Here is a 23707-nt window from a genome sequence, read left to right on the forward strand (position 1 = left end):
TGGAGCTCGTGCCTCACCAAGGAGGAGCCTCTCCTGGTTATCAGTTGGCTCATCCGAGAGTCAAAACACTTTTCATTTTCTTATTTATTTATTTATTTATTTATTTATTTATTTATTTATTTTTAAGATTTTATTTATTTATTCATGAGAGACACACAGAGGGAGAGAGGCAGAGACACAGGCAGAGAGAGAAGCAGGCTTCATGAAGGGAGCCCAATGTGGGACTCGATCCCGGAACTCCGGGATCACGCTCTGGGCCGAAGGCAGATGCTCAACTGCTGAGTCACCAGGCGTCCCTCAAAACACTTTTTAATTATTATATTAATCATGATATATGATGCTTGTGGAAGATCCTTCCGCCAGAATGCACTCCAAATGCCGGAGGTCGCTCACTTGCCGTGGATGTGTGCCCGTCCGTGCTTTAGGTTCTGGAGGGGCTGCTCACTCCGGCGGGAGATCACTCTTCTCCTGGAGACGTTGGCCTGATGTAATGAGTTCAGGTAATACAGCAAATGCGTTCCCATGGCCAGTGAGATCTTCTTATAGCAGTTTACCATTAATTCCTCCCAACGATCCCAGGCATGTATTTTTTGAGCTTTCTTTTGATATTTAACAGCATGGGATGAACGTTCTTCCGGAATCCCACCAAAATGTCTATGTCATCTCTTCATTGGCAGCATAAAATTATTGCTGTCATTTATCATCGGCCAGCTTCCCCCATGCCCGAGGCTGCACTGTACTCTCGTCACGCCTCGTCTTCGGGCATGCTCACCCCGGGAGGGCTGAGGCCCAGCGTGGCTGCTGCACAGCCGTCTGCATAGGGCCGGCTCGGGACCCCGGGCTTACACCCCATCACACTAACCACCGCGAGCCTAACCAGACTTCTCAGGAAAGCAAATCTGTAAGGACAAGCCCAGTAGATCTAACTAATCAATGAGCACGTATTTGTAACATTTTTTTTTTCTGAAAATAGTGAAGTGCTTAAAAGGTATCATTGATCCTTTGGAAAGTATATGTCCTTCATATGAAGACGGACATAAAATATGAATATAATCCCATTACGCAGACACCTTCATTATAAACCTTTGCTGTATGTAATGCCTTTTGTCTACACATACCTAAACTTTAATATATACTGATAATTGCTTCTTTTCCCTTAAATCCAGCTGGCTGACCCACAGGTTTTTGTTTTCTGTTTTTTTTTGTGGGGTTTTTTTGGGGTTTTATTGGTGATTGTTTTTCGGAGTCTGTTTCACTGGTTTCAGTTTATGACATTTAATAACAAGCGGCCTCGGCCCCTCTAGTCGCGCTGACGCCTGCAGCCTAGCTGGTGCCGACAGCTCTCCCCTGGGCCACGCTGAGCCTGGCGCTGATGGAATCTCTCCCGCAGCTCTGCTTTCAAACTGGAGGAGGACGACGCACCCATCAAGCGCTGCCCCAAGTGCAAGGTCTATATCGAGCGGGACGAAGGCTGTGCCCAGATGATGTGTAAGAACTGCAAACACGCCTTCTGCTGGTACTGCCTCGAGTCTCTGGACGTGAGTACAGCCTTGAGCTTGGCTTGGAGGCTCAGACTTGGAGTGGGAAACACACCAGCCATTTCCTAAGGAGCTTAGAGAACGTGCCTAGGAAACAGAAATAACATTATCAGGTGTTTTTCTGTGCTTCTGAAAATACTAATTCATCGAGTGCGGTGGTATCAGAAGTTCTGGGGAGCAAATGGTCAGCTCAGGCTTGGGATTCAGCCCAGGTGGACAGGGTCTTAGGATCTTAGATTTTGTCTATGGGGATGATCTTAGCTCGACAGCTGTAACAGAACACCAGAGACAACGGGCATTTATTCCTCCCAGTTCTGGAGCCTTATTGCCCAAGATTAGGTGCCGGCAGATTCAGTTCTTGGCCCTTGACCCCAATGCCAAGAGAGGCAAGAGAACCCTTTTTGGCTTACACATGGCTGCTTTCTCGCTATATCCTCATGAGGCAGAGAGAGAAACTAGTGTTTCTTCGTTGTATAAGGGCTCGCACCCATCTCATGACCTCATCTGAACCTCATCACCTCCCAAAGACCCTGCCTTTGGATCCTATGGGGGATTCAGGCTTCAACATATGAATTTGGGGGGACGCAAACATGTAGTGCACAGCAGGGACTGTTAGTGGAATAAGAAGGATAAATAGAGGTAAGGGACTGGGAAATATGGTGGCGGCCACACGGTTACTTCCCTGACCCGTTGTTACCTTCAGGGCAGAAAAACACACTCTGTGCCATCTTGCAGAGTGGATGTTCCCAGCCTCACATGGCCACTTTCTCCCAAGCGTGCCCTGTGCCGAGTGTTTCCCAAACACTCTATATGCCAGTGTTTCTACACATGCTGCATTCCCACTGGGAGCACCCGGCCCTCCCCTCCTGAAGCACCTGTTTTTTTTTTTTGTTTTGTTTTGTTTTGTTTTCTTTCTGGAGCTTCCAGGTCAGATGTGAAGGATATTTCTTTTCAGTTCCATATTCTCCTTCCTCGCCCGTATTAGGAGAATGGGCATCTTGCCAAAATGACACATTCTGACTTTAGTTTCAGAAGAGTTTATTTGTACATAGTTTTATTTATTTATTTATTTATTTATTTATTTATTTATTTATTTATTTGAAAGAGAGAACACGTGCAATGGGGATGGGCAGAGGGAGGGAGAGAATCGCAAGCAGGCTTCACACCCAGCACCGAGCCCAACGCTGGGCTCCGTCTCATGACCCCGAGATCATGACCTGAGCCAAAACCAAGAGTTGGACGCTTAGCTGAGCCATTGAGGCGCCCCTGTGCATAGGTTTTTTTTTTTTAAGTAGCAGAAATAATCATCTGTTAAAATCATTGTGGTTAGTGACTATTCTAGCAAATCGAGGCATGTGGCCTATGTATTTATATTTGTCTGTCTTGTGGAGCAAGGTTGACTGTCTGGCTCTTCCAGTGAATAGTATTAAGCCATTAAGATCTAACTAAACGGAGGGAGGGTTGCCACAGGTTCCTGCTTTACCTTGTGAGGAGCTCACTTGTCCACAGCCTGCCCCTGCTTCCCTGACTCTGTGACCTCAGAGCCCTAGTCTGGGTCAGTGTCCCTCCCTGGGGCCACATCAGAGCAGTCAGCTCAGCTCCCGAGGGCCCAGAAAGGCCAGCTTCTCGGGGCTGCCAAGGTGAAGGAGATAAAGGGTCCCTGACAGTGGGCTGAGTGGAGTAACTTTGGAAGTCAGCCTGTCGTCCTCAGGACAAGTCTGCAGATTGTCGAGAAAGTAAATGCCTGTTTGAGGTGGAATCTTAAAGAAGATAACAGGTCTGTGAGTTAAAGGCTGCCTTCAAAAAAATTAGATTGCTTCTTTTGGGTTGTTGTTTTTCTGAGATGTTTATCGTTCCTTTATTAACTTAAAGGACTGGATGTGCAGTAGAATGCATGTAGCTGCATGAGTCTTGGGAAGATATTACCCTTTTGGTGTCCTGGAGGCTTCATTTGCATACCCAAGGCAAGCTTAATAAGTCAGTTTGGCAAGATTAATCTTTAGCTTAGATCCAAACAACTATGTTCTGTGATCTTGTGTGTTGAGAAGAGATGTTTAGAGGACTTCTGAGGCACTACGACGTCCTTAGGGCCTGCAAGTTTTCACATACATATACTACCTGGGTGTACAGTATATATATAAATTTTATATATAAAGTTTTTCTTTTCTTTTTTTTTAATATTTATTTATTTATTTTATGACAGACATAGAGAGAGAGAGGCAGAGACTCAGGAGGAGGGAGAAGCAGGCTCCATGCCGGGAGCCCGATGCGGGACTCGATCCCGGGACTCCAGGATCCTGCCCTGGGCCAAAGGCAGGCCCCAAACCGCTGAGCCACCCAGGGATCCCAAATTTTTCTTTCTTATGTGTGTAATTTTGTATTTTAACATATTCCCGTTGTGGAGAGGAAACTGATTTTTAAATTAGGATGTACCCAGGGACAGACACCTCGGTGGCTCAGTGGTTGAGGGTCTGCCTTTGGCTCAGGGCGTGACCCCGGGGTCCTGGGATCGAGTCCTGCATTGGGCTCCCTGCATGGAGCCTGCTTCTCCCTGTGCCTGTGTCTCTGCCTCTCTCTGTGTGTCTCTTATGACCAAATAAAATCTTAAAAAAACAAAACAAAACATCAATTAGGATGCATTTAGTGTTGGCCTGCAGTTTGCCAGTCCTTACAACTATTCCTGAAGGGAAGGAAGGGAGATGAGAGTTTCACTCCCTGTTAGCCAGTCTCCTTGAAGAGTTTTGCGGGGAGGTATTGGCAGCTGGCTGACAGAGGTGTAGTTTCTGGGGTGACCCCCCCCCAACACTGCTCTGATGAGCTACAGGAAAGGGTGTGGTCGTCAACTCTGCCCTGATCCCCTGAGGAACACCCCACGTGTTTGAGGTCTGAGGCCCGGGCCACCCTGGCTCTGCCCAAACTAAGGCCCCGTGGCGCCACCCTGCTCTTTTCCTGAAAGCTCTCACCCCCCTCTGGCCAAGCGTTTCCTGTTTGTCTTTGTAAACGAAGAGCTGCTGAGAAATGGCCCTGTGGCCCCAGAAAGCAGATTCTCAAGGAAAGGGAGTCTGCTCGCGGGTGACTTCTCGAGGACAATCACCGTGAGACAAGTGCGCGGACGCGTGGCTGGAAGCCAGCAGTGCTTCTAAGACAGGAGAGGAGAGCCCTGCACTTGCCTCTCTGGCACACTTACAGTCCGGGAGTTACAGATCCCACGAGGCGGCTTCCTTCCATTAGACGCCCTCCCCCCGTCTGCACCTGGCCCGGACCCTCACTTGGGGCGCCCGTCGCACTCCCTGGTTTTCCCACTCCGATGCCTCCTGGCCGCTGCCACACGGTCAATAGGGACACTTGTGCTTTCTTCCTTTTATTTTTCTGGGGCAGTAGATAGTATTTTCACATTTATTAAGTTAATCTGTTCAGTGCCCACACTGTGCAACTGGTCGTACACACCCGTTTTATTTAATGCGTGCTTTCTTCCTGTGTGAGTCAGAACGATTTCCTTTCTCAAGGGGAATCCAGGAAGATTTAAGAGCTTTTCCCAAAAGCACCGCAGGAGGAACGAACCAGAGTCCACTCTTTGATCTTTCAGTCTCTAAAAAGACAATAGATTCGGATCACTCCATCGTTTCTGTGTCCATCCCGGGGCTTAACGAGACTTCCCTGCACATTGTTAGGCAAGTGTTCCGGGTCACAGAGGTACACGTAGATTCCTGGCAGGTCCTGGGGGTCGTTCTGCCCAAAGCCTCCGACCACTAGACGTCACAGTGAAATCATCTGTATTTTGTAAAAGCGTCGCAGAGGGCTTTGGTCGGGTAAGAGGAAGGCACTATTCGAACGAGCTCCCGTTCTGTTCAGGAGGCGCGCCCTGAGCCTCTCGGCGCCCCTGGACTCCCCGGGGTGGCGGAGCCCTGGCGGGGATGCTGGGGATCGCCCTGCCGGTTTCTTCGGTTTGTGTTTCAGAAAACAAGCTCTTCAGCAGCAGCCTACGGTGCAAGGCTTTGTGACAGGCAGTCGGGGAAGACCAGACGTAGCCAGGAATTAGCTAATATCTCCGTGTCTGGGTAAATGTCAGCGTAAAGGAAAGTGCAACTAGGAGTTCAAGGGGGGGTGGGGTGACTGGGGGGCCCAGTCGATTAAACGACTGACTCTGCATTTCAGCTCAGGTCATGATCTCCGGGTTGTGGGATCGAGCCCCCTGTGGGCGTCTGCTGGAGATTCCCTCTCCCTCTCTCTCTGCCCCTTCCCTGCTCTTGCTTGCTCTCTCTCTCTCTCTCATTCTCTTTCTAAATAAATAAAACCTTAAAAAAAAAGTTGAAGGAAGGGGGGGCTCACAGTGGACAGACGTCAGAAATCGCTTCGTAGGAGACGCGGCTCCGGCTAGAGGAGGCTTTCTGTTCGTTTGCACCTGGGCTTCCTTCTGCAGTCGAGGGCCCGGGCACAGGGGTAGGGCAGGCCGTGGCAGGCTGGGACTTCCAAGCCTCCACAAAGGCTTCCTTCTTGCCGCTGCCCCGGAGAAGCCGGGGTTTCAGGACGCGCACTGTGCGCCCCGGCCCCGGCGGGACGGCCCGTGGGACCAGCAGACTCCAGGCGGGCTCCGGTCTCGGAGCGCAGGCCTCGCTCCGTGACCCCCCAGGCTGGTCCAGCAGAGCTGATTGGAAGGGCCGGACGCCGGGCTGTATGTGCGGCCTTCCAGGCCTCCGGGAACAGTGACTTCCCGTCCTCTCGGGACATTGGGGCCTCTGCTTATTTATTTATTCCTTTCTCAGGAGGAGGCGGTTTAGGCCATCAGTTAAATGAGTAAACAGCCACTGGCCCCTCCTTTGTACTGGGTCTCCAGCTGTTTCTTTGTTCCACGGGGTCGGTGGGGGCAGCGAGGGGTTTGGGTGTGGGGGCCACGTGCTGAGCCAGGATGTAGTTAGCGACTGTCCTCGGCTGAGGGTCCAGCGCCAGGAACGGAGGGACGGCTTGGGGGCCGGCACGGGAGCCGAGAGGGCTGGGGGCGAGGCTCGGGCAGGAACAGGCCGCGTCCGGGAGGCCCAGCTCGCTTCGGGCCGTCCGGTCGGCCGGAGGAGCTGTAGGTGGCTCGTGGTCGCTGAGTAATGAGGCCGCTTTAGAGGCCCGAGCTGAGGGGAAGCACTTCCCAGGTGAGAAGCCTGGCACCAGTGGAGGAGGATGAACCAGAGATGAAGGGATCACCGGGTGCGGGGGTGAGCCTGCCGGCCGGCCGGGCAACAAAAGGATGTGGAGACAGAAGCGCGCCCGTGGCCTCAACACAGCCAGAGCCGGGAGCGGCTTGCGGGGGACCAGGAGCCCCCGACCCACCTGTTCACGAGTCCTGCATCGCAGAGGCTCTTCCTGCAAGGGCGGGACCCTGGAATCTGGAGCAGGGCGCCCCCAGCCACGGCCCCTGGGGGTGCTGCAGGGAGGGTGGAGGCGGAGGGCCCGCCAGGCCGCCCAGTGCCCCTGGCTCGTGCCCTTCCTCCGGGCCACCCGTGCCCTCTCGTGTCCCTGCCTGCCTGGGGCCTGAGGAAACTCAGGAGGCACCTGCCATCGACCCCGCTCTCTCTGTCTCTCCTTCCAGGATGATTTCCTCCTAATCCATTACGATAAAGGACCCTGCCGGAATAAGCTGGGCCATTCCAGGGCGTCCGTCATCTGGCATCGGACACAGGTAGGAGGTGGCTCGGCCGGACCCGGGGTCTTGGGGCGGGAGAGCCGCACCCTGTGGAAAGGCAAAGCTGGGCAGCGTGGGTCGTCCGGGACCCTCTCACTCTCAGATTAAGCTGGTGGTGGCCCCGGCCCCACGTCGTGGTGCGTGTGCCTCGTGTTGCACGTGCAGCTCCTTACCCTCGGGCTGGTCAGCCCCCCGGACTCCCGACGACGTTGGCGATGATCCCCCGGGGGGTGGGGGGATCCCTGAATGGCTCTCAGTGAAGAGCTGCCGCTAGAGCCCTTGAGGTGCGCCAGCTAGTCCCAGGAAAGGGGGAGACGGAGGGAAGGGGGAGTCTCTGCCTGGCAGCGTCTGCCCAGCCTGTGGGGCTTCCCGACGCGCAGTGATTTGGGGCTGCGTGCGGTACAGCTGGGGCCCTGGAGCGGGGGCTGGAGGTCCTCAAGGAATAGGACAGGTGCGTCCTTGTCCTGCGGGGACAGCGTGACGCGTGCTAGGGCTTCAGCGGGGCAGGTGATGGGTGGCGCGGCCGGGAGGACCGGCGTGGGGTACCCTTGGCCCGGTGCTGAGGGACGCTCGCCCTGGAAATGAGGCTTCCGGCTATTTGACCAGCAAAAATGGGTTTCGTTGGGAGCAGCTTAGGGGTGCGCCGCGGGAGCAGCCAGGCCCGGCCAGCCCCAGGCAGGGCGCTCTTTCATACAAGAAGGGGGGCCTTGGGGAGGCCGTGGAGACATCAGAGGCCCTGGGAGGACCGGGGAGCTGCGGGGTCTGGGCTGCTCCGGGGAGTGGGGAGGAGGACACTGCCCTTCCCCCCGCCGGGGAGGCCCCGAGGCAGCTCCCTGCTCCCCATGAGCCAGTGCCCATCCCTACCTGCCCTGAGGACACGGGAGCTCAGCCTGCGGCCCCTGATGCCATCTTAATGAGGCTTCCTTTGAGTGATTTTCACAGTGATGGGGAGGAGCCGGCTCTGGGAGCGGGGGACAGAGCAGAGCGGATGGTCCAGGTGGGGGGGCAGTCCAGGGGTGAGGGACAGTCCAGGTGGAGGGGGGACGGTCCAGGTCCAGGCAGGGGGGGACCGTCCAGGTGGAGGGGGAATGGTCCAGGCAGAGGGAGGATGGTCCAGGTGGAAGGGGGACGGTCAAGGTAGAGGGGGGATGGTCCAGATAGATGGGGGACAGTCCAGGGTGAGGACAGTCCACGTGGATGAGAGGACGGTCCAGGTCCAGGTAGGAGGGGACAGTCCAGGAAGGGGGGACAGTCCAGGTAGGGGATGGTCCAGGGTGAGGGACAGTCCAGGCAGAAGGGGGACAGTCCAGGTAGGAGGAGACAGTCCAAATAGGAGGGGATGGTCCAGGTAGAGGGAGGACAGTCCAGGTGGAAGGGGAGCGGTCAAGGTAGGGGGGGACAGTCCAGGAGGATGGGGAATGGTCCAGGCAGAGGGGGGATGGTCCAGGCAGAGGGAGGACGGTCTAGGAGGAGGGGGGGACGGTCCAGGTCCAGGTTCAGGCGGAGGGAGGATGATCCAGGTCCAGGCAGAGGGAGGATGATCCAGGCAGAGGGAGGATGGGCCAGGTGGAGGGGGAATGATCCAGGTAGAAGAGGGATGGTCCAGGTAGAGAGAAAAGTTCAGGCCACGGGAATGGCAAGCGTTGATGGGTAGAGCCCTGGTGTGAAGGCCCGAGGGCCCACAGTGGGGGTGAGGCCCAGTGGTCGCAGATGGTGTCAGGAGAGTCCCCAGAGCCTTGACGGCCCCCGCCCGCTGTCAGGGTCACAGCACCTGTGCCGCCCACCGAGGCAGGTGTGCAGCCCAGCTGGGGACGAGGAGCATCCAGGGCCAACGACTCCCCCTGTGAGCGCTGACTCCCCCACGGCCGCCCAAGTGGAGCTGACGAGGCGCAGAGTGGGGCTGAGGAGGCCTTCCTGCAGGGGCCCCGCGGTGGACGGCCTTGGGGTGGCGGGCTGTGCGTCCCGGGAGTGACCCTCCGTCGGGGGCGGGGGGAGGCGGGGGGAGCAGCGGACGGTGCGTCAGCACGGAGCCCCGGGTGCCTTCCAGGACAGTGGTCTAGGGGAGCCGAGCTGGACTGGACCGAGGGGCTGGCTGCCCGGCCCTCAACCCCAAACAGCAGTGAATCCTGCAGCTTACGGGGTGCCTGGGTGGGAAGGGGTGTGGATGCCTGGCCCTGAAGGCTGTCATGGACCTGGTGCAGGCCTCGGAGCTCACCAGGTCTAGAGAGCTGCAGATGCATCCTCCTCCCCTCCCCATCCTGCCTCTCTCCCTCCTCCCCCTCCCCTTCCTCCTCTCTTTCCCCCTTCTCCCACTCCTCCTCCCCTCCTCATCTTCCCCCTCCCTCCCTCTCCTTCTCCTTTTCCTCTCCCCCTCCCCGCTTCCTCCTCCCTCTGGTCCTCCCTCCTTCTCCCCCTCTCCCTCCTCCCCCTCCTCCTCTTCCCCCTTCTTCCCCTCCCCTCCCCCCTCCTCCTCCCCCTCCTCCTCCTGGGGAGCACCTCCAGCCTCAGAGATCACCCCACACCTCCCCGGCACCCTGCTGGTCTGCCTCTGAAGCCTGGAGAGGACTCAGTCCATGGCCCTCCTGGCTTCAGGTGCAGGCCGACCATCCGTGGTGTCTCTTGGCTCGCAGGTGCTTCCCTGGGCGAGGCCACCTGTCCTCTGCGCAGCTGTCACTGTGGCCAAATTTCCCTTTCAATAAGGACACCCGTTGTGTAGGACGAGGGCCCACCCTGATGACCTCACTTGAACACGGTGACCTCTGCAAATTGCCTATTTCTAAGCAAGGTCCCATCCTGCAGTCCTGGGGCCAGGACTCCACTGGTAGCTCGTCGGGGGGTCGTGGTTCTACCCCCGGCGATACCCACACCCTCGCCCCGTGCAGTAGAGGGGCCCGGAGTGAGGCCGCCGTCCTCCTGTGCCCCCTTCCCCCCCCCCCCCCCGCGTCTTTGGGGATGGCCGGGCATGGATCTGCGCGGTGGAAGCTGTCGTGGACGCCTGTGCGGGGCTGTTGGACCAGAGCTGGCGAGGACTCTGGGATCCCGTTGTTCCACGCTGGCCTTTTCCGTGCAGGGAATGGGTAGCAGCCAAGGGAAGGCGGCTTTGCCCAAGGGGTACCCCGGCTGCGTATCCAACCTCCCCAAATGCATCGGCCTCACGTCCTCGTGTTGACATCATTCATGAGCCTGTGGGTGAACAAGGCCCCACGCGGCCCGAGCTGGGGCGGAGGTGCCCTGGGTGTCGTGGGGAGGTGGACGCGCTGCGGGCCGGTGCCCCTGCTGGAGCTCCTTCCCGTGCCTCTGCACGCAGCCTGAGCTTCCCAACCACGGCGCCGCTGGTGGCAAGCGTGAGCTCCCTGGGTGAGCGCCAGGGCCAGGTGGAGACCGGCCCTGTCCCCCCCAGCCTGGCAGTCACCCCCTGGCCCTGTGCCTGATTCAGGCAAGAAGTCGCGTGTCCCTGGGCCATCCAGGGCGGCCCTGAGTTCCTGGTAATAGGCATCAACAGAATCGAGAAAGTCCCTTGAGAAATGCAGAAACCAGGACCCGAGGGTCCTTGCTCGGGGAGGAGCCTGGCACAGCTTCCTGCCCGCTCCTTTAGCTTCTGAGCGCCCCGAGGCCCTGATGGCAGGGCCCAGCAGGAGGAGGGGACAGGCACGCAGGGCGGCGGCTCACCCAGGCACCTGCTTGTGTGTGGGGCGAGCTGCTCCCCGGACGTGCAGGGTCAGAGGTTAGAGCAGCGGAGGCTGCCCACGCATTAGTGTTAGTTAGATTTGGGCAAAACGGTAAAATAGGAGCAGACCGGCATCAAAAGAACAGTGAGGATAGTGAGGAAACCAGCCAAGTGCGGAGTGTGACACGGTGGGAGCCGAGGCCTGTGGCCCGGGACTCGCTGAGGGACCCTGTGTGCCCTGCGGAGCCAGACGGGAGCAGACGTTCGTGTAGACCCCGTGGGCGGCTGTGCTAAGCCTTCAGCGTTGACAATGGGGACCCCCGCCCCCCGCAGGCTGCACGGTCCCCTCGGCTGGAAGGCACTCCTGCCCTAGGGGCTCGTCCTCAGCATGAGCCTCGCCCGGACAGGACCCTGAGACTGGCCCCACGCCCCGTATGCATCTGCTGCCTTTGGATCAGAGGGGGCGTCCCCGTCCCCGTTCCCATCCCCATCTCCGTCTCCTTCGGACAGGCTCCTGCTTGGACGTGGCTTCTCCACTGGCTTGTTGCTGATTCTGGGACAGGAGTCGCACTTTGTGTTTAGGGCAAAGCCTCGGATGCAGAAATGCGGGTTTTACTGTCCCCCTCGGTTCCTGCCTCAAGTGTCTGGCGAGTGCATGGGAAGCACCCGGGGTGGGGGCGGATAGATGCCCCGACTGCCCAGCACTGGCCCTGGGCCCGCCGTCCTGCCGGGCTCCTCCCGCCTCCGCAGGCCCCTGCGTCCTCCCGGTCTCTGTGTCCTAGCTCGCTGCTCGAGATGCGGCCCCGTTGTCCACAGCCCAGGTTCAGGGCCATGTCCTCCGTGAACCCTCCCATTCCCCCGCCTGTCCCCAGAGCCCCCGTCCTGCACCCCGAGCTCTGCAGGCTTCTTGCTGCGCCTGCCTCCCGTCCTCCCCTCTGAACCCGCGTCTTATCTGGAGACAGACTGTCCTCGGTACCAGGGCCTGCTCGTCGTCGTGACCCCTACGGCCCTGGTCCCCTGCCTGAGCCAGAAACGTGGAGGAAAGCAGGAGCGATGGCCTTGGCTGCCATGTAACCGAGTCACAGCCCCCGTCCCCCCGCAAGGCCGGCAGTCTGCACGGACCTGTGTCCCCTGTGTCCTTGCTCCTGCAGCTACTGTCTCCTTCGGGGGCTTCAGGAAGGAAAGGGCCTGTCTGGCCGGGAATCCCGTGGGAGCCACTTGCGTCCAGGGGAGGTGCCCCCAGGGGGAGCCGGGCGGCAGGGGGGAACAGGGAGCTGGTTTGGTTGGTGTAGTGGGGAGTGATGTTGGCGTCCCCTCTCCAGGGGACACAGAAAGGCTCCTGATGAGAGGAGTGTGCCCCGACCTGCAGCGGTGGTGTTGGAGGAAGCCGGGGGCAGTGTCCGTGTGACCGAGAGTGACCGGCGACAACATGCGGGGCTTCGAGTGCCGCCGACCCTGCCCAGGCATCACGCAGGCTCGTATCTGCCCGTCAGAAGTGGGGCCCTCCGGGGGCCTCCCTGCTCTGCGGCCCCTCACCGCCCCCCACCCCATCCCTGCTCCGCGCCGCCGCCCGGCTGACCGGCCACCCCCCACCCTCACCCCCTGCAGCCCCGGGAGGGAAGCCCCGGGACCAGCGATCAAGCACGTTTCGGGAGCTCCTAGGATTGCAGGGCAGCGTGAGGTGTTGGCAGCACAGGAGTATTTCCTGTTGACTGTTCGGGCCGGGAGATTCGAGAAGAACTGCAGAAAGAGGGGAACTAAGTATGACTAAGTCTGAAACGGGAGCCTGCAGGGGAGGCTTTCATGGAGTAGGAGCCAGAGGCCCAGGATGTGACCCCGGGGGGGACAGGACGGGGGTGTCTGCGTGATAGGGAGCTGGAGTGGGGTGGTGGTCAGGCCCGGGGAAGACCCCGATGTCGTGCTTCGACTTAAACCTGCGGCGCTAGGGAGCCACAGCAGGTGTCAGAGCAGCCGAGCGGAAAGCACAGATGGGACTTGTGCTGACGTCCCTCGTCCCCCCCAGGGTCCCACCCCAGCCCCTCCTACCGTCCCCCCATCACCTGCTGAGGCCATAGCACTTCTCAGCAGCGGCTGTGGACTCCTGCTTGACGGAAACCCATGGTAGGAACACGTGGTGCCCTCTCACCTGTTAAATACCCACGCGCACCCACATGTGTCTTCCCTGCTTGATGTGTTCGGTCCTGTTTACTCAAGTTCTGGTCTCTTTTATTTATTCATGAGAGACACAGAGAGGCAGAGACACAGGCAGAGGGAGAAGCAGGCTCCATGCAGGAAGCCTGATGTGGGACTCGATCCCGAGGCTCCAGGATCGTGCCCCGGGCTGGAGGCAGACGCTCAGCCCCTGAGCCCCCCAGGTCCCTCACATTCAGGTGTTGCCCCCATACGGCTCCACTGTCCCACAGTCGGGCCGGACACCCTGTGGCGGCCTTGCTTGGAGCTTCTGGCCGGTGTCGGCTTCGTCAGCTCCTTGGGGAGATGCTGCTGCGTCTGCCCCTCGGGGCCTCGCCCACCGCAGGCCTCAGTGGCACTCAGGACACGTCCCCGAACTCAGTGTCCCCATAGCTCCCCGTTTTTAGGGGTCACCATCGATCGCCTGGTGTAACTATGGGCTTGACAAAGCTCCCGCTCCTTAGCTCTCGCACCGTTAGCTACGGAGTCTGTGAGACTGTTTCCAGAGACCTTTCTGAGCATCTCTGTGGGCTGCCTCGGGGTTGTCGCAGCTGCTCCCAATATCTTTATGGGCGGAAAGCCATCATATGCCAAATACAGTTTACCCCGAGCCCTGCACGGTGGAGCGTTGGGACGAGGAGCCGTGGACAGAAAAGATGAATCTCTGCCAAGTAAAGGTCCTATACGATTCTATTTTGCCCCAAGAGATTTTATTTATTTATTTATTTATTTATTTATTTATTTATTTATTTATTTATTATTCATTCATTCATTCATTCATTCATTTTTTGATTCTGCACAAGTCTTCTGCTGGAACTTTTGCAGCAAAAGTCCTGGTGCTTTTGCAAACCAGGACGAGGCGGTAGCAGGTGGCTGGGAAGGAGAGGCGTCCGATATCCCACCGCGGTGAGCTGCAGAGTCCTGGATGCTCACAGCCGTGCCCTTTCATCTGCGCCCTGCTCGTCCCTTTGCACGCGGTGGCTGCGAACCCTTTGCCCCGTTTCCAGAGCCGGCCCACAGGTGGGCCATCGGATGTCAGAGGCGGATGACGGCGCCTTTCCTCTCCTCTAGATGGATCTCTTTCCTTAGGATGCCAGCGCCCGACAGGAGACGGGCTTCTCTGCACTGGCTCCCCCTTGTCTTCCGAGCAGGGAATCCTCAGGCCCACCTCAGGGTGACGGGTGAGCCCACGTGTAGCCAGGGGACGGCACCAAGGGTGGCCGCCTGCACCGTCCGTGTCACGCACGGGTGACGCCCGCCGGGCCCGGGCTGAGGGCGGGAGTCCGTTGCACAGACACTCGTGTCCTGGAGGCCTCGTGCACGGAGCGGTCCTGAGGGTCCTTTGCACAGGGCTCAGTGAAAGAGGCATGAGGTGTCGCTTGTGCATAATCAGCACACCCAGTCCCACTCCACTGCCTTAAATAGATTCCGAGATGGGTTTTTGGCCCCAGATTTTGCACTGGTGAAATAACACTGGTGTGGACTATAATCTAGGGATCAAAACGACTCATTAATGTGTTGATAGGGATTGTGACCCGGCGATAGAGGGGCCTCCCTAGGCGCCCCCGTCCCTCCTGTACTGTGTGGTCCCTCCCCAGCCCATGCGGCCCCCTTGGCTCCCAGCCACCCCCGTGCGCGTGTCCCATGGGCTTACGAGCAGACCTTAGACTTTCCCTTGAGATCCTGTCCTCCTCCGTGTCCCCCTCATTTCGGGAAGTGCCTCTCCAGCCTCCCTGTGGCTCAGACAAAAGGCCTGGCTTACTCTCCTTTCTGTGCCCTGAACCCCACTCCCCGGCTCGCTCTCCTTCCTGCCTCCCCTCAGGCAGCACCCCAGCCGGTGCTCCTGCAGTTGCCTTGGTTTGCCTGGCCAGGCCGGGCCCCTCCCCATGGCACTCGCTGCCCATCCTGCAGGTACCTTGCCATCTGGGTCCCCAGAGCCCTCGGGGTGTGGAGGCAGAATGTGGGTGCCCCGGAGCCCTCTGGGGCCAGGAGAGGAATAGAGAGAATTGAGAGGAGGCCCGTGTAGACGACGTGGGCAGCCGGTCAGGGGCCACCCAGAACCAGCACCAGGGGATCCGAGTCCAGGGCAGTGGGGCTGCTGGGTGACTGTGTCCTTATAGGAAGAGATTAGGACAGAGGCAAGCCCAGAGGGACAGCCATGCGAGGCTGCAGAAGAAGGCGTCCCTCTGCAAGCCGAGGACCAGCCCTGCCCGCGCCTTGGTCTCAGACCTGTCACCCCCGAGGACTGGGAGAGACAGCTGTCCGGTGTTTGGGCCCCGTCTGCGGTGCCTGGTTGTGCAGCCCGAGCCGCCGGGGCCCCCGAGATGGCCTTGTCTCCTGCACGCACCTGGCGGGACGGCTTAATTCCGTTGCTTCCCCAGCCTGTGCTCCCTCCCTGGGACGCACGCACTCGTTTGAACATCTGTGTGCCGATGGCCCTGGAACCTGCTGCTGGCTTCTCCCCAGAGCTCGGGATTCACGTACCCACTGCCTCATGGATACCTTCACGCGGGCACCCGCGGGTCTCTCAAGCTCCGAATGACCAAATGGAAGTCATCGGTCTTGCCTCATTACCAAGGTGGCACGTCCACCCCCTCAAGCCAAACCCGAGGGCAGGGCTCCTGGGTCCCTGCGAGTCTTGCTGATTTGCTCCCAGAACCTCCTCCTGACCTGTGCCTCTTCTGTGCATCGACCTCCTCCCGCCCACCTGCCTGGTCCGCTGTGAGCCCTTGAGTGGCTGCAATTCTCTCTCCCGGACACCTCAGCCCATCTGCAGCGGGCTCACACCTGCAGGACCTGCTGCCTCACCAGGGAAGCCGCCTTGAGCTCCCTGGCACCAGTTTTCCGCATCTCCCATCCGTGTCTGTGCAGTTTTCGTCCCTTTTGTTGTTTCTGGCATCTGCCTGCCCTCCCACCAGGACCCGTTCTTTCATGAGTTCAGAACAGCAAATTAAGCAGAGAAAAGAGGGGCTGTTACCAAAGGTGGGCAGGAGAGAGGCGGGAGCTGTCACCTGGTGGACGTCGGTGTAGACTCCGCTCGCTGCTGGCGCTCCTGCCTCCTGGAATCTCTGGCCTCCAGCGGTGTGATAGCTGGTATTTCACGGCTGGCTCCCGGGCAGGCGGCGGCTCAGTCTCCCGTGTTGCTCTGTCCGCTGCTTCCTGGGGTGTAAACACCCCCTTGGGGCTATTTCAAGCTGCCACTGGGATGTCACCGAAGGAGGCATTGGGACAAGACTTGCAAACGACACAGCCCTCGGTCCCTCACCTGTCCCTGTCCCGGCCTCTGCTACATCTCGTGTGTGCCCCGCAGGCCTCGAGGCCATGTGCAAATGCCAAGTGCCAGTGTCATGCATTCACCCTGCTGTGTCTTTGATTTTGACTTGTTGTCCCCCAGCCCTGGAGTACGGTGTGTAGAACCCTCTGGAGGGGAGGATTCGGAAGGTGCCGGTTTCTATTCAGCTGGTTCGTCTCCTGAACATCTGTTGCACGTTTACTATGGGAGACACGGTGGGCTGTACGTGGCCGCAGAACCCGCGCTCTACTCTGCAGCTGCCGTGTGAGCTCAGCCTGGGGGCTCAGCTGGACCTTGAGATCTCAGAGGTGGGCAGTACGAACAAGGCCACGTATGCGGTGGCTCCCTCCGGAGCCTGGCGCCGTTGACACATCCGTGTCCCCTGCAGTGCAAAACCTAGTGCCTGACACACAGTTAGAACATGCTCGCTGACTGGGTATTTTTGTTTTGTGATATTTGCTTTTCCTATCTCATTCCTTACTGCCGGCTGCCTGCCTTCTGGCAGTATCTGCATCTTCTTGTCACCGACCAGCAAGAGATCGATAGCCTTGCTTTAGGAAGCGGCGGGCATAGCAAGAGGCAAGATAAGGTGGAAGCCAAGATGTGTCACTGGCCCAGAATGTGCAAGCATCTGGTCAAGGATTTCGATAGGGTTTTGACTGCAAAGAATCCTGGCTTCTTTGGGACTGACTGAGTGTGCCAAGTGGTTGAGGTTGCGTGCGGGCCCTCGAAATAACCGTTTTCTGGGGGTTTTCAGGTATTCTGAGGTATTGGTGTGCACGTGATTTTAACAAAAGCTGATCTGATTTCACAGCCCGTAATTCCACCATCGACACTAGGTTCAGACAAGTGGACTGAGCCAGCTGGGCGGAAAACATGGGTCAACTTATGAACGCAGTGTGGTGCATGTGTGGCCGAATGGAAGGTCTACTTTCCTTCACACATCTGGGGTGCTCTAGGCTGGGATCATACTTCAGGGCCGATAATGGCCCTTAGAGATCTTTTTTTTTTTTTTTTTATGATAGTCACAGAGAGAGAGAGGCAGAGACACAGGCAGAGGGAGAAGCAGGCTCCATGCACCGGGAGCCCGACGTGGGACTCGATCCCGGGTCTCCAGGATCGCGCCCTGGGCCAAAGGCAGGCGCCAAACCGCTGCGCCACCCAGGGATCCCCGGCCCTTAGAGATCTTGTACCTCATTTGTTTATTTTTATAGTCGAGAAAAATGGGGCAGAATGGGAATTAGAGCAGCGTGCCCCGTGCCTCCACGTATTTATCACTGTGAACAGTAGGTGGCGGGCTGACTCCAACCTCAGATCTCCGCTCCGGGCCTCCCTCTGCCGGGAAGGGTGCGGCCCCCGCACGGGGCTGTCTAAGAGGAAACACCCTGTTTTCCTGGCCAAGTCGCTCTGCCTGACTTAGCTGACAGTGTGTCCACATTTACTCACGCCCAGGCGTGAGTGTGTGTTATAAAACTAAGTCAAAACGTGTAACGGTTTAAAAAAAAAAAAACTGGCCCTGTGTTTTAGACTCCTCCAGAAATGACACAGGGCTGCTGCCTCCCTAATGCCCGGTGCCTGAGTCCCTCCTGTTCTCTCACCTGGAACACGCCGTCCTAGTCTTTCCAGGACACTATCCACTTCCTCGTCTTTATCGTCTTCCCTTTCACAAATGCCTGGCCCATGGGCTCCCTTTATACCTGGAAACCTGATGGCAGTTTTTGTAAAATGTATAGTCGGTTAAATCTTGGGTCTCTTTCCATCAAACTGGGTGCTCCTCTAGGGCCACAATGTGATGTCTCTCTGTATTTGTAATAGCCTGGCTCAGAGGAGGCTTGTTGGCTAATTGGATCTGTAAATGGATGGTGGTTTGGGTGCTTAGGTGGAAGGGGGGGCAGGAAAGGGAAAAGAAGAAAAAGAAATGAAGGAAAGGGCAGGGGGAGTCAGGGGAAGGAAGGGGATGGAAGGAAGTATTGGTGGGTGAGTGGATAAATGAATGGGCAGGTGATGGATGGATGGGGGATAGGATAGGTGATGGATGGGTGGGTGGGTGGGTGACAGGAGGATGGGTGATGGATGGGTGGGTGGGAGGATGGTGGGGATGGATGATGGATGGATTGATGGATGGATGGGTGGGAGGATGGTGGGGATGGGTGGGTGGATGGATCGATGCCTGGGTAGATGAATAGTGGGTAAGGAATGGGTGGACAGTGAGTGCATGGATGGATGGTTGATGGACAAATGGATAGGTGGGTAGATGGGTGGCTGAGTGGACGCATAAACGGATGATGGACGGGTAGATGACGGGTGGGTGGATGGTCGTGCGGTTTATACTTTGGCTCTGGAACCTGCAGACTAGTCACCTCACCCTCTGCTCCTGTGTTTCCTTGTTGCAGGTCGTGGGCATTTTTGCTGGATTTGGGCTCCTGCTATTGGTGGCCTCGCCTTTCCTGCTCTTGGCCACGCCGTTTGTACTTTGCTGCAAGTGCAAGTTCAGTAAAGGTGACGACGACCCATTACCCACCTAGAGGAAGGCACGATGCTGGAACAAGACCCCTGCCTCTGGGAAGCGTGGCTCTCCCCCACCCCACCCCGCCGTCCCCTCTCACTAAACATCTTTCTTGCCTTATGTGCCCCATTGAGCTTCAGTGTCACGCCGGATGCCGTGATTTCAGGGAGTGATGTCAGAGCGTGCGCCGAGGCCCGGGGTGCGGCCCCCCGGGCGTGGGGAAGGCAGGCTGGCGCGGGTAGGGCACGTCCCCACACAATCCGTCTCCGCCGACTTGACAAGGGAGGCACCGCACGAAGCACGCCGGGCGGTTTTCTCCCAGTGGTGATAGACTAGGGGTGTCTGGGGTTTGCCTGAGAGACCCTCTCGTGCAAAATGTTGTCCGTCTCCTCTTTGGTGTCCAGGTGGCGCCACGTTGCTGAAAGAAGAAGTCTTTGGAGGATTACAACTCACTTCAGACAGAATCCGATAATTCTGACTTGAGGAAAGCACTCTGTTTATGACAACTGTTTTTATCACTAATGGCATTTAGTAAAATCCTTTTTAGAAGGTGTTTTTTTTTTCTTTCTTTTTCTCCAACTGAGTAGTGAAAAATCAACAAGGTGCATCTACACCATCCTATGCCTTTCTTGAAATGTGCATTTTAGGAAGATACCGTTAAACGACTTTTCTGGCTCGGCCACTTTTCAGGAGATTTAGAAAGCCTTACGCGCTCTCTGTGTTTTTCTCAAAACTCCGTAATGACGTTTTGAACACTGTACGCAGCGTACCGTTACCGACGTGGGTCCCTATGTTGTTGCATTTCTTTGACAACGACCAATGTGTTTAAAGGAGTATCTTCATCATTAGATTTTCCTTTTTTTTTTTCTTCTCTCTCTTTGGGGGCTTCTCTCTTCTCATCCAGGTATGAGCAAATATTTTTTAATGTCTTTGGAAACCAAATGCTTTACTTGGGAATCGTTCTGCTGGGAGCCACTGTGGCTTGGCTGCTTGCCTCGACGTCCTCTTGGCAACAGGGAGAAGAGAACAGTGCTATTGGTCCTCACCGGCAGGGCTTCCTGGCAGGACTGGACGACTCCTGGGGGCTGGGGGGAGAAGCTTCCCAATTTTCTGTTTTTTTTTTTTTTAAACTAAGTTATTTTGGAGAAATCTGTATCATGCACTGTTCCAGGTCCTGTTGCTAACCATTTTGCCCCACGGGGAAAAAAAAAAAAACCTTCCATTTCACTTAGTTATTTCGATTAGAGGATCTTACCAACTTAGCATCTCCTAGGCTGTGGATGACAGTTACCATAGAAGCAGAATGCACGGATCAATAAGACACACATTGCTCCATCAGTTGACTTTCAAAAGTGGAGAAAGTGTGTTCTTTCCAGAGGGTTGGCTTTAATATGACTTTTAAAGCCACCTGAGCAAACTGATTGCGTTGAACCTGGGACTTCTAAAAATAAAAGAAAGGCAAATGTAGATTTATCCTAGTGGGACTTTTAAAAACTCATTACACATTCCACAAAGGAGTGAAATGGAAACAGAATCTGACTTGTTTGCTTGTTGCAAGCATATTTTTAAAATGGTGGGTTTTTTTGGTATGTTTGACTTCTGCATTTGTGTGTTGGCCTCGGTTGCTGCTTTGCTTCCCCGTATAGAAATTTCTTCCTTTGTTCCTAACATTTGAGAGGTTAGAAGAAACTGTACCCTTTCGCTCTCCACCTGTGGTATTTGTTATCTTTATGAAATCGAAGCCATTAGGAAACTAATCTGCGTCAAAATCACATTTCAGAACATTCTCCTTACAACCACAGTTGAATTTTTAATTCAGTAACAAAACAAGAACACACCTGAAATCGTCTTTTCAATGAAGCCTGGACAGTGAGTCCCTGTAGGTGGATTTGTCATGACAGGGTCTGGTGGTAAATGGCTTTGCAGAGAAGGTGACACTCCAGGAGTCGGGGGCCCAGGCTGGGATCCGTGGGTGCACTTGTCTAGCCAGACCCTTTAAGATGCCTATCAAAGCCAGCAGGCTTGTGGCCCTGTTTCCAGTGTTCATGGGGCAGGCCTCACCCCATCCTGGTCCACCTTTTCTGTGTGGGGTGCTTCCCATTACATATCATACACAGTCTGCATAGTAGTACCCCTCTCCTTTGGGGTGGGACCTAAGCCTTTGGAAAGGATACATTCTCTGGGCTCGAGCCCAGATCCCTTAATTCTTAACGGATTGGGCTGTTCGTCTAGCCTGGAGAAATCCATAAGGAAATCCTGCACATCCATAGCCTCAGCCATCCTTGTGCCTTCACCTCTGACACATTTCACAAGCGCGTGGTTCGACCTAGGTAGGGACCACGGAGATTCTGGGGCCGGCCACAGCCAAAGTAGCATCTGCTTGCTCTTTTTGCACCAAGCATGCTTCACTTTGCTTGGTTTGATTTCATAGTAAAACGACTAAAACTGTCCGTTCCTTAGGAAGATACCAGCAGGATTGCATTGAGGTGTCATGCGTAAACTTGCTTTTCTGCAACCCGACTCCCCTGTTTCAGTAGGGAATGCCATTCCCATCATTGGTGGGGATGCAATATTAACCACGCATGATGTAAAATGTACACAGAACGTGGGAAGATGGCCCGCGTCTTGGATTTTAACCTTGCCTTGCCATCACTCCCCAGGGGAACTTGGGGAGCTCTACACTTCATAGGTGGGGTGTTAAATGGCATAGCTTGTCTTAGTTGAAAATTACATTCACTTTCACGGATGGTTTTCATGCCGACGTTCTGGAAGCACACGTATGTTTATTCCTTTAGAGGCCTTGAAATCCTGGAGGAGGGGAAGAGGACCCCTCGACCATGGCCGATGTGACTGGTATCTGGTTGGGGTGGCGCTGGAGGGCACGGCTGACCTTCGGTCGTCTGTGTCCCTCTGACCCTCTCATACAGTTTTCTTGGACGTGCCTGGCCTCTTGGTCTGGCTCCGTCGTGTACCGTGTAGCCGGGCCCTGGAGCTTCGTGGCGGTCACAGGAGGCCAGTGCCCTCAGAGAAGGAGTCGCCGTAGATACTCACATAGCACAGATTGACTCGGGATCTGAGCATAGTCAGTTCCTTCGATTGCATGAGCCGCCATCCAGATCAGTTCTTCCTCACCGCCCCCCCCCAGGAGCAACCAGAGACTAGGGAACCACCGTGTGGCACCCTCCTAACCAAATTCTCTCGACAACATTCGATTCCATAAAACCAGTGTAGGAACCAGGCCGATTGCTGACCAGAATGCAGGGCCCACGGGGAAAAGGATTCCCAGGTACACAAAAATTACTCCAAGATGACTCTGTCTTTTTCATCTTCTATCCTAAAGTTAAAAGTTATTTAACAGGTTAGAAGAGGACATTTTCCCTTGGTAGTCTTTAACAATTAGGGGATTGGAAAGAACCAGGGTGGGCTTTTTGTATATTTCTCAGATTCTCATTTATTAATAAATGCCCCTGTATATAAATATAAATATATAAATATATATATAAATCACAGTGAAATCATCAAGGGAGAAACATTTTTTGCATGTATAAAGCTTCATGAAGGTCTCTTTAAAAAAAATACCAAAGCTTGTTTATTCCTTATAATTAACCCAAGTCCTTATGAAAATACACAAAACGAAGAGATTATGGCTGGTGTTGCCAAAAATGCCAAATGGAACAACGGGCCTGCACTCAAAAATAGTTGCTAACGCGTCAGTCCTAGGAGAGCATGCTCTTTTGGTATGTAAAGCCCACGGGCTCCATTCTCCCTTTGGTTTGTATAACCCTGTCTTCCACACTTCTGGGAGCCTTTGGTGAGGGGTAGGTACCTGCCACATGCCTGACCTTTCCTTCCTTCTTTGCTCATTTTACCATGGGTATATTTTAATCTTGTATAAAAATATGCATGAGTGGGTCATGCACATGTACACAGTACGTATTTTCCAAGCAGTGGTTAAAAAAAAAAAGTTCGGTTTGTGTTTTTTGAAATGTCAGTACATTTTGTGCCACTAACACTGTGATGTATAAAAGAGCTGTTTGAATGCCTTTTAATGTTGTGTTTTGTACTTTGGAATCACATGGAAAAGTTTGATTTGTAATTTCAATACATATTTTAAATGTATTGTGTCTTACGTAGTTTTTCCCCCCTTTAGAAGGGATTTCTTTTTAAAGAGATTTTGGCTGGAATACAGGTTACTTTTGTAAATCCTGTCTGGCTCCATCTTTTTGTACACTCTTCGTTGACTCCTGGAGATTGAAAACAGGATGATTGGGGGTGGGAGGGAGGAAAGGCATGTGGGAAAGTGAACTCCCACCACTGGGGGGAATGCTTTTCTGTTCTGAGGTTTTCTCTCTTGGGGGTGTGCTCAGCTCTCGGTGCCAAATGGATCCGAGTCGCTGGGTAAGTGGCCGCACATTCACCCTCCTCCTCATGGCGCCAGCCCAGAAACATGGCATCAGCAAGCATCTCCGTGTTGGCTGCCTCCCTGCCCGAGACAAGTACTTACAAACCTATCAGAATTGATGGGCAGCATCATGACAATGAGCCTTTTTTAACTACTGGGGGAATAAAAGAACACAGATGCTGCTTGTTTTCATAGTAACTCTGATAACTCACCTCGACTTTCATTTCCTTCGTTTAAACCTCACAGGAGAATATATACCACATCCATCGATGTGAGGCAGCAGGCTAGGGATGGACACCTGTTCCTGATACTGTGGTACATTTTAAAAACCATCCTCAGAATCTTAAGGTGCAGATCAGAGGAGCTGTGTTTTGTTAACCAGGGATTTGTTGCTGGCACCAAAGACACTATTTCTAGTCATGAGGAGCTCCTGGTCTAGAT

General features: G+C 55.4%; 1 protein-coding gene across 3 annotated transcripts in view; it reads left to right on the forward strand.

Moving 5' to 3' along the window:
• RNF144A (ring finger protein 144A) overlaps positions 1-23070 on the forward strand; it is a 120654-nt gene extending 97584 nt beyond the window's left edge. For all 3 annotated transcript variants that reach the window (XM_055327268.1, XM_055327270.1, XM_055327269.1), the window contains 3 exons: positions 1391-1538; positions 7117-7206; positions 18752-23070. In XM_055327268.1, the coding sequence (XP_055183243.1) occupies positions 1391-1538; positions 7117-7206; positions 18752-18883 (370 nt within the window). In that variant the 3' untranslated portion in view covers positions 18884-23070. The remainder of the gene's footprint in view (positions 1-1390; positions 1539-7116; positions 7207-18751) is intronic.
• Positions 23071-23707: the final 637 nt, after the last annotated feature.

Source organism: Nyctereutes procyonoides, unplaced genomic scaffold, assembly GCF_905146905.1.
Source record: "Nyctereutes procyonoides isolate TBG_1078 unplaced genomic scaffold, NYPRO_anot_genome, whole genome shotgun sequence".
Lineage (NCBI taxonomy): Eukaryota > Metazoa > Chordata > Mammalia > Carnivora > Canidae > Nyctereutes > Nyctereutes procyonoides.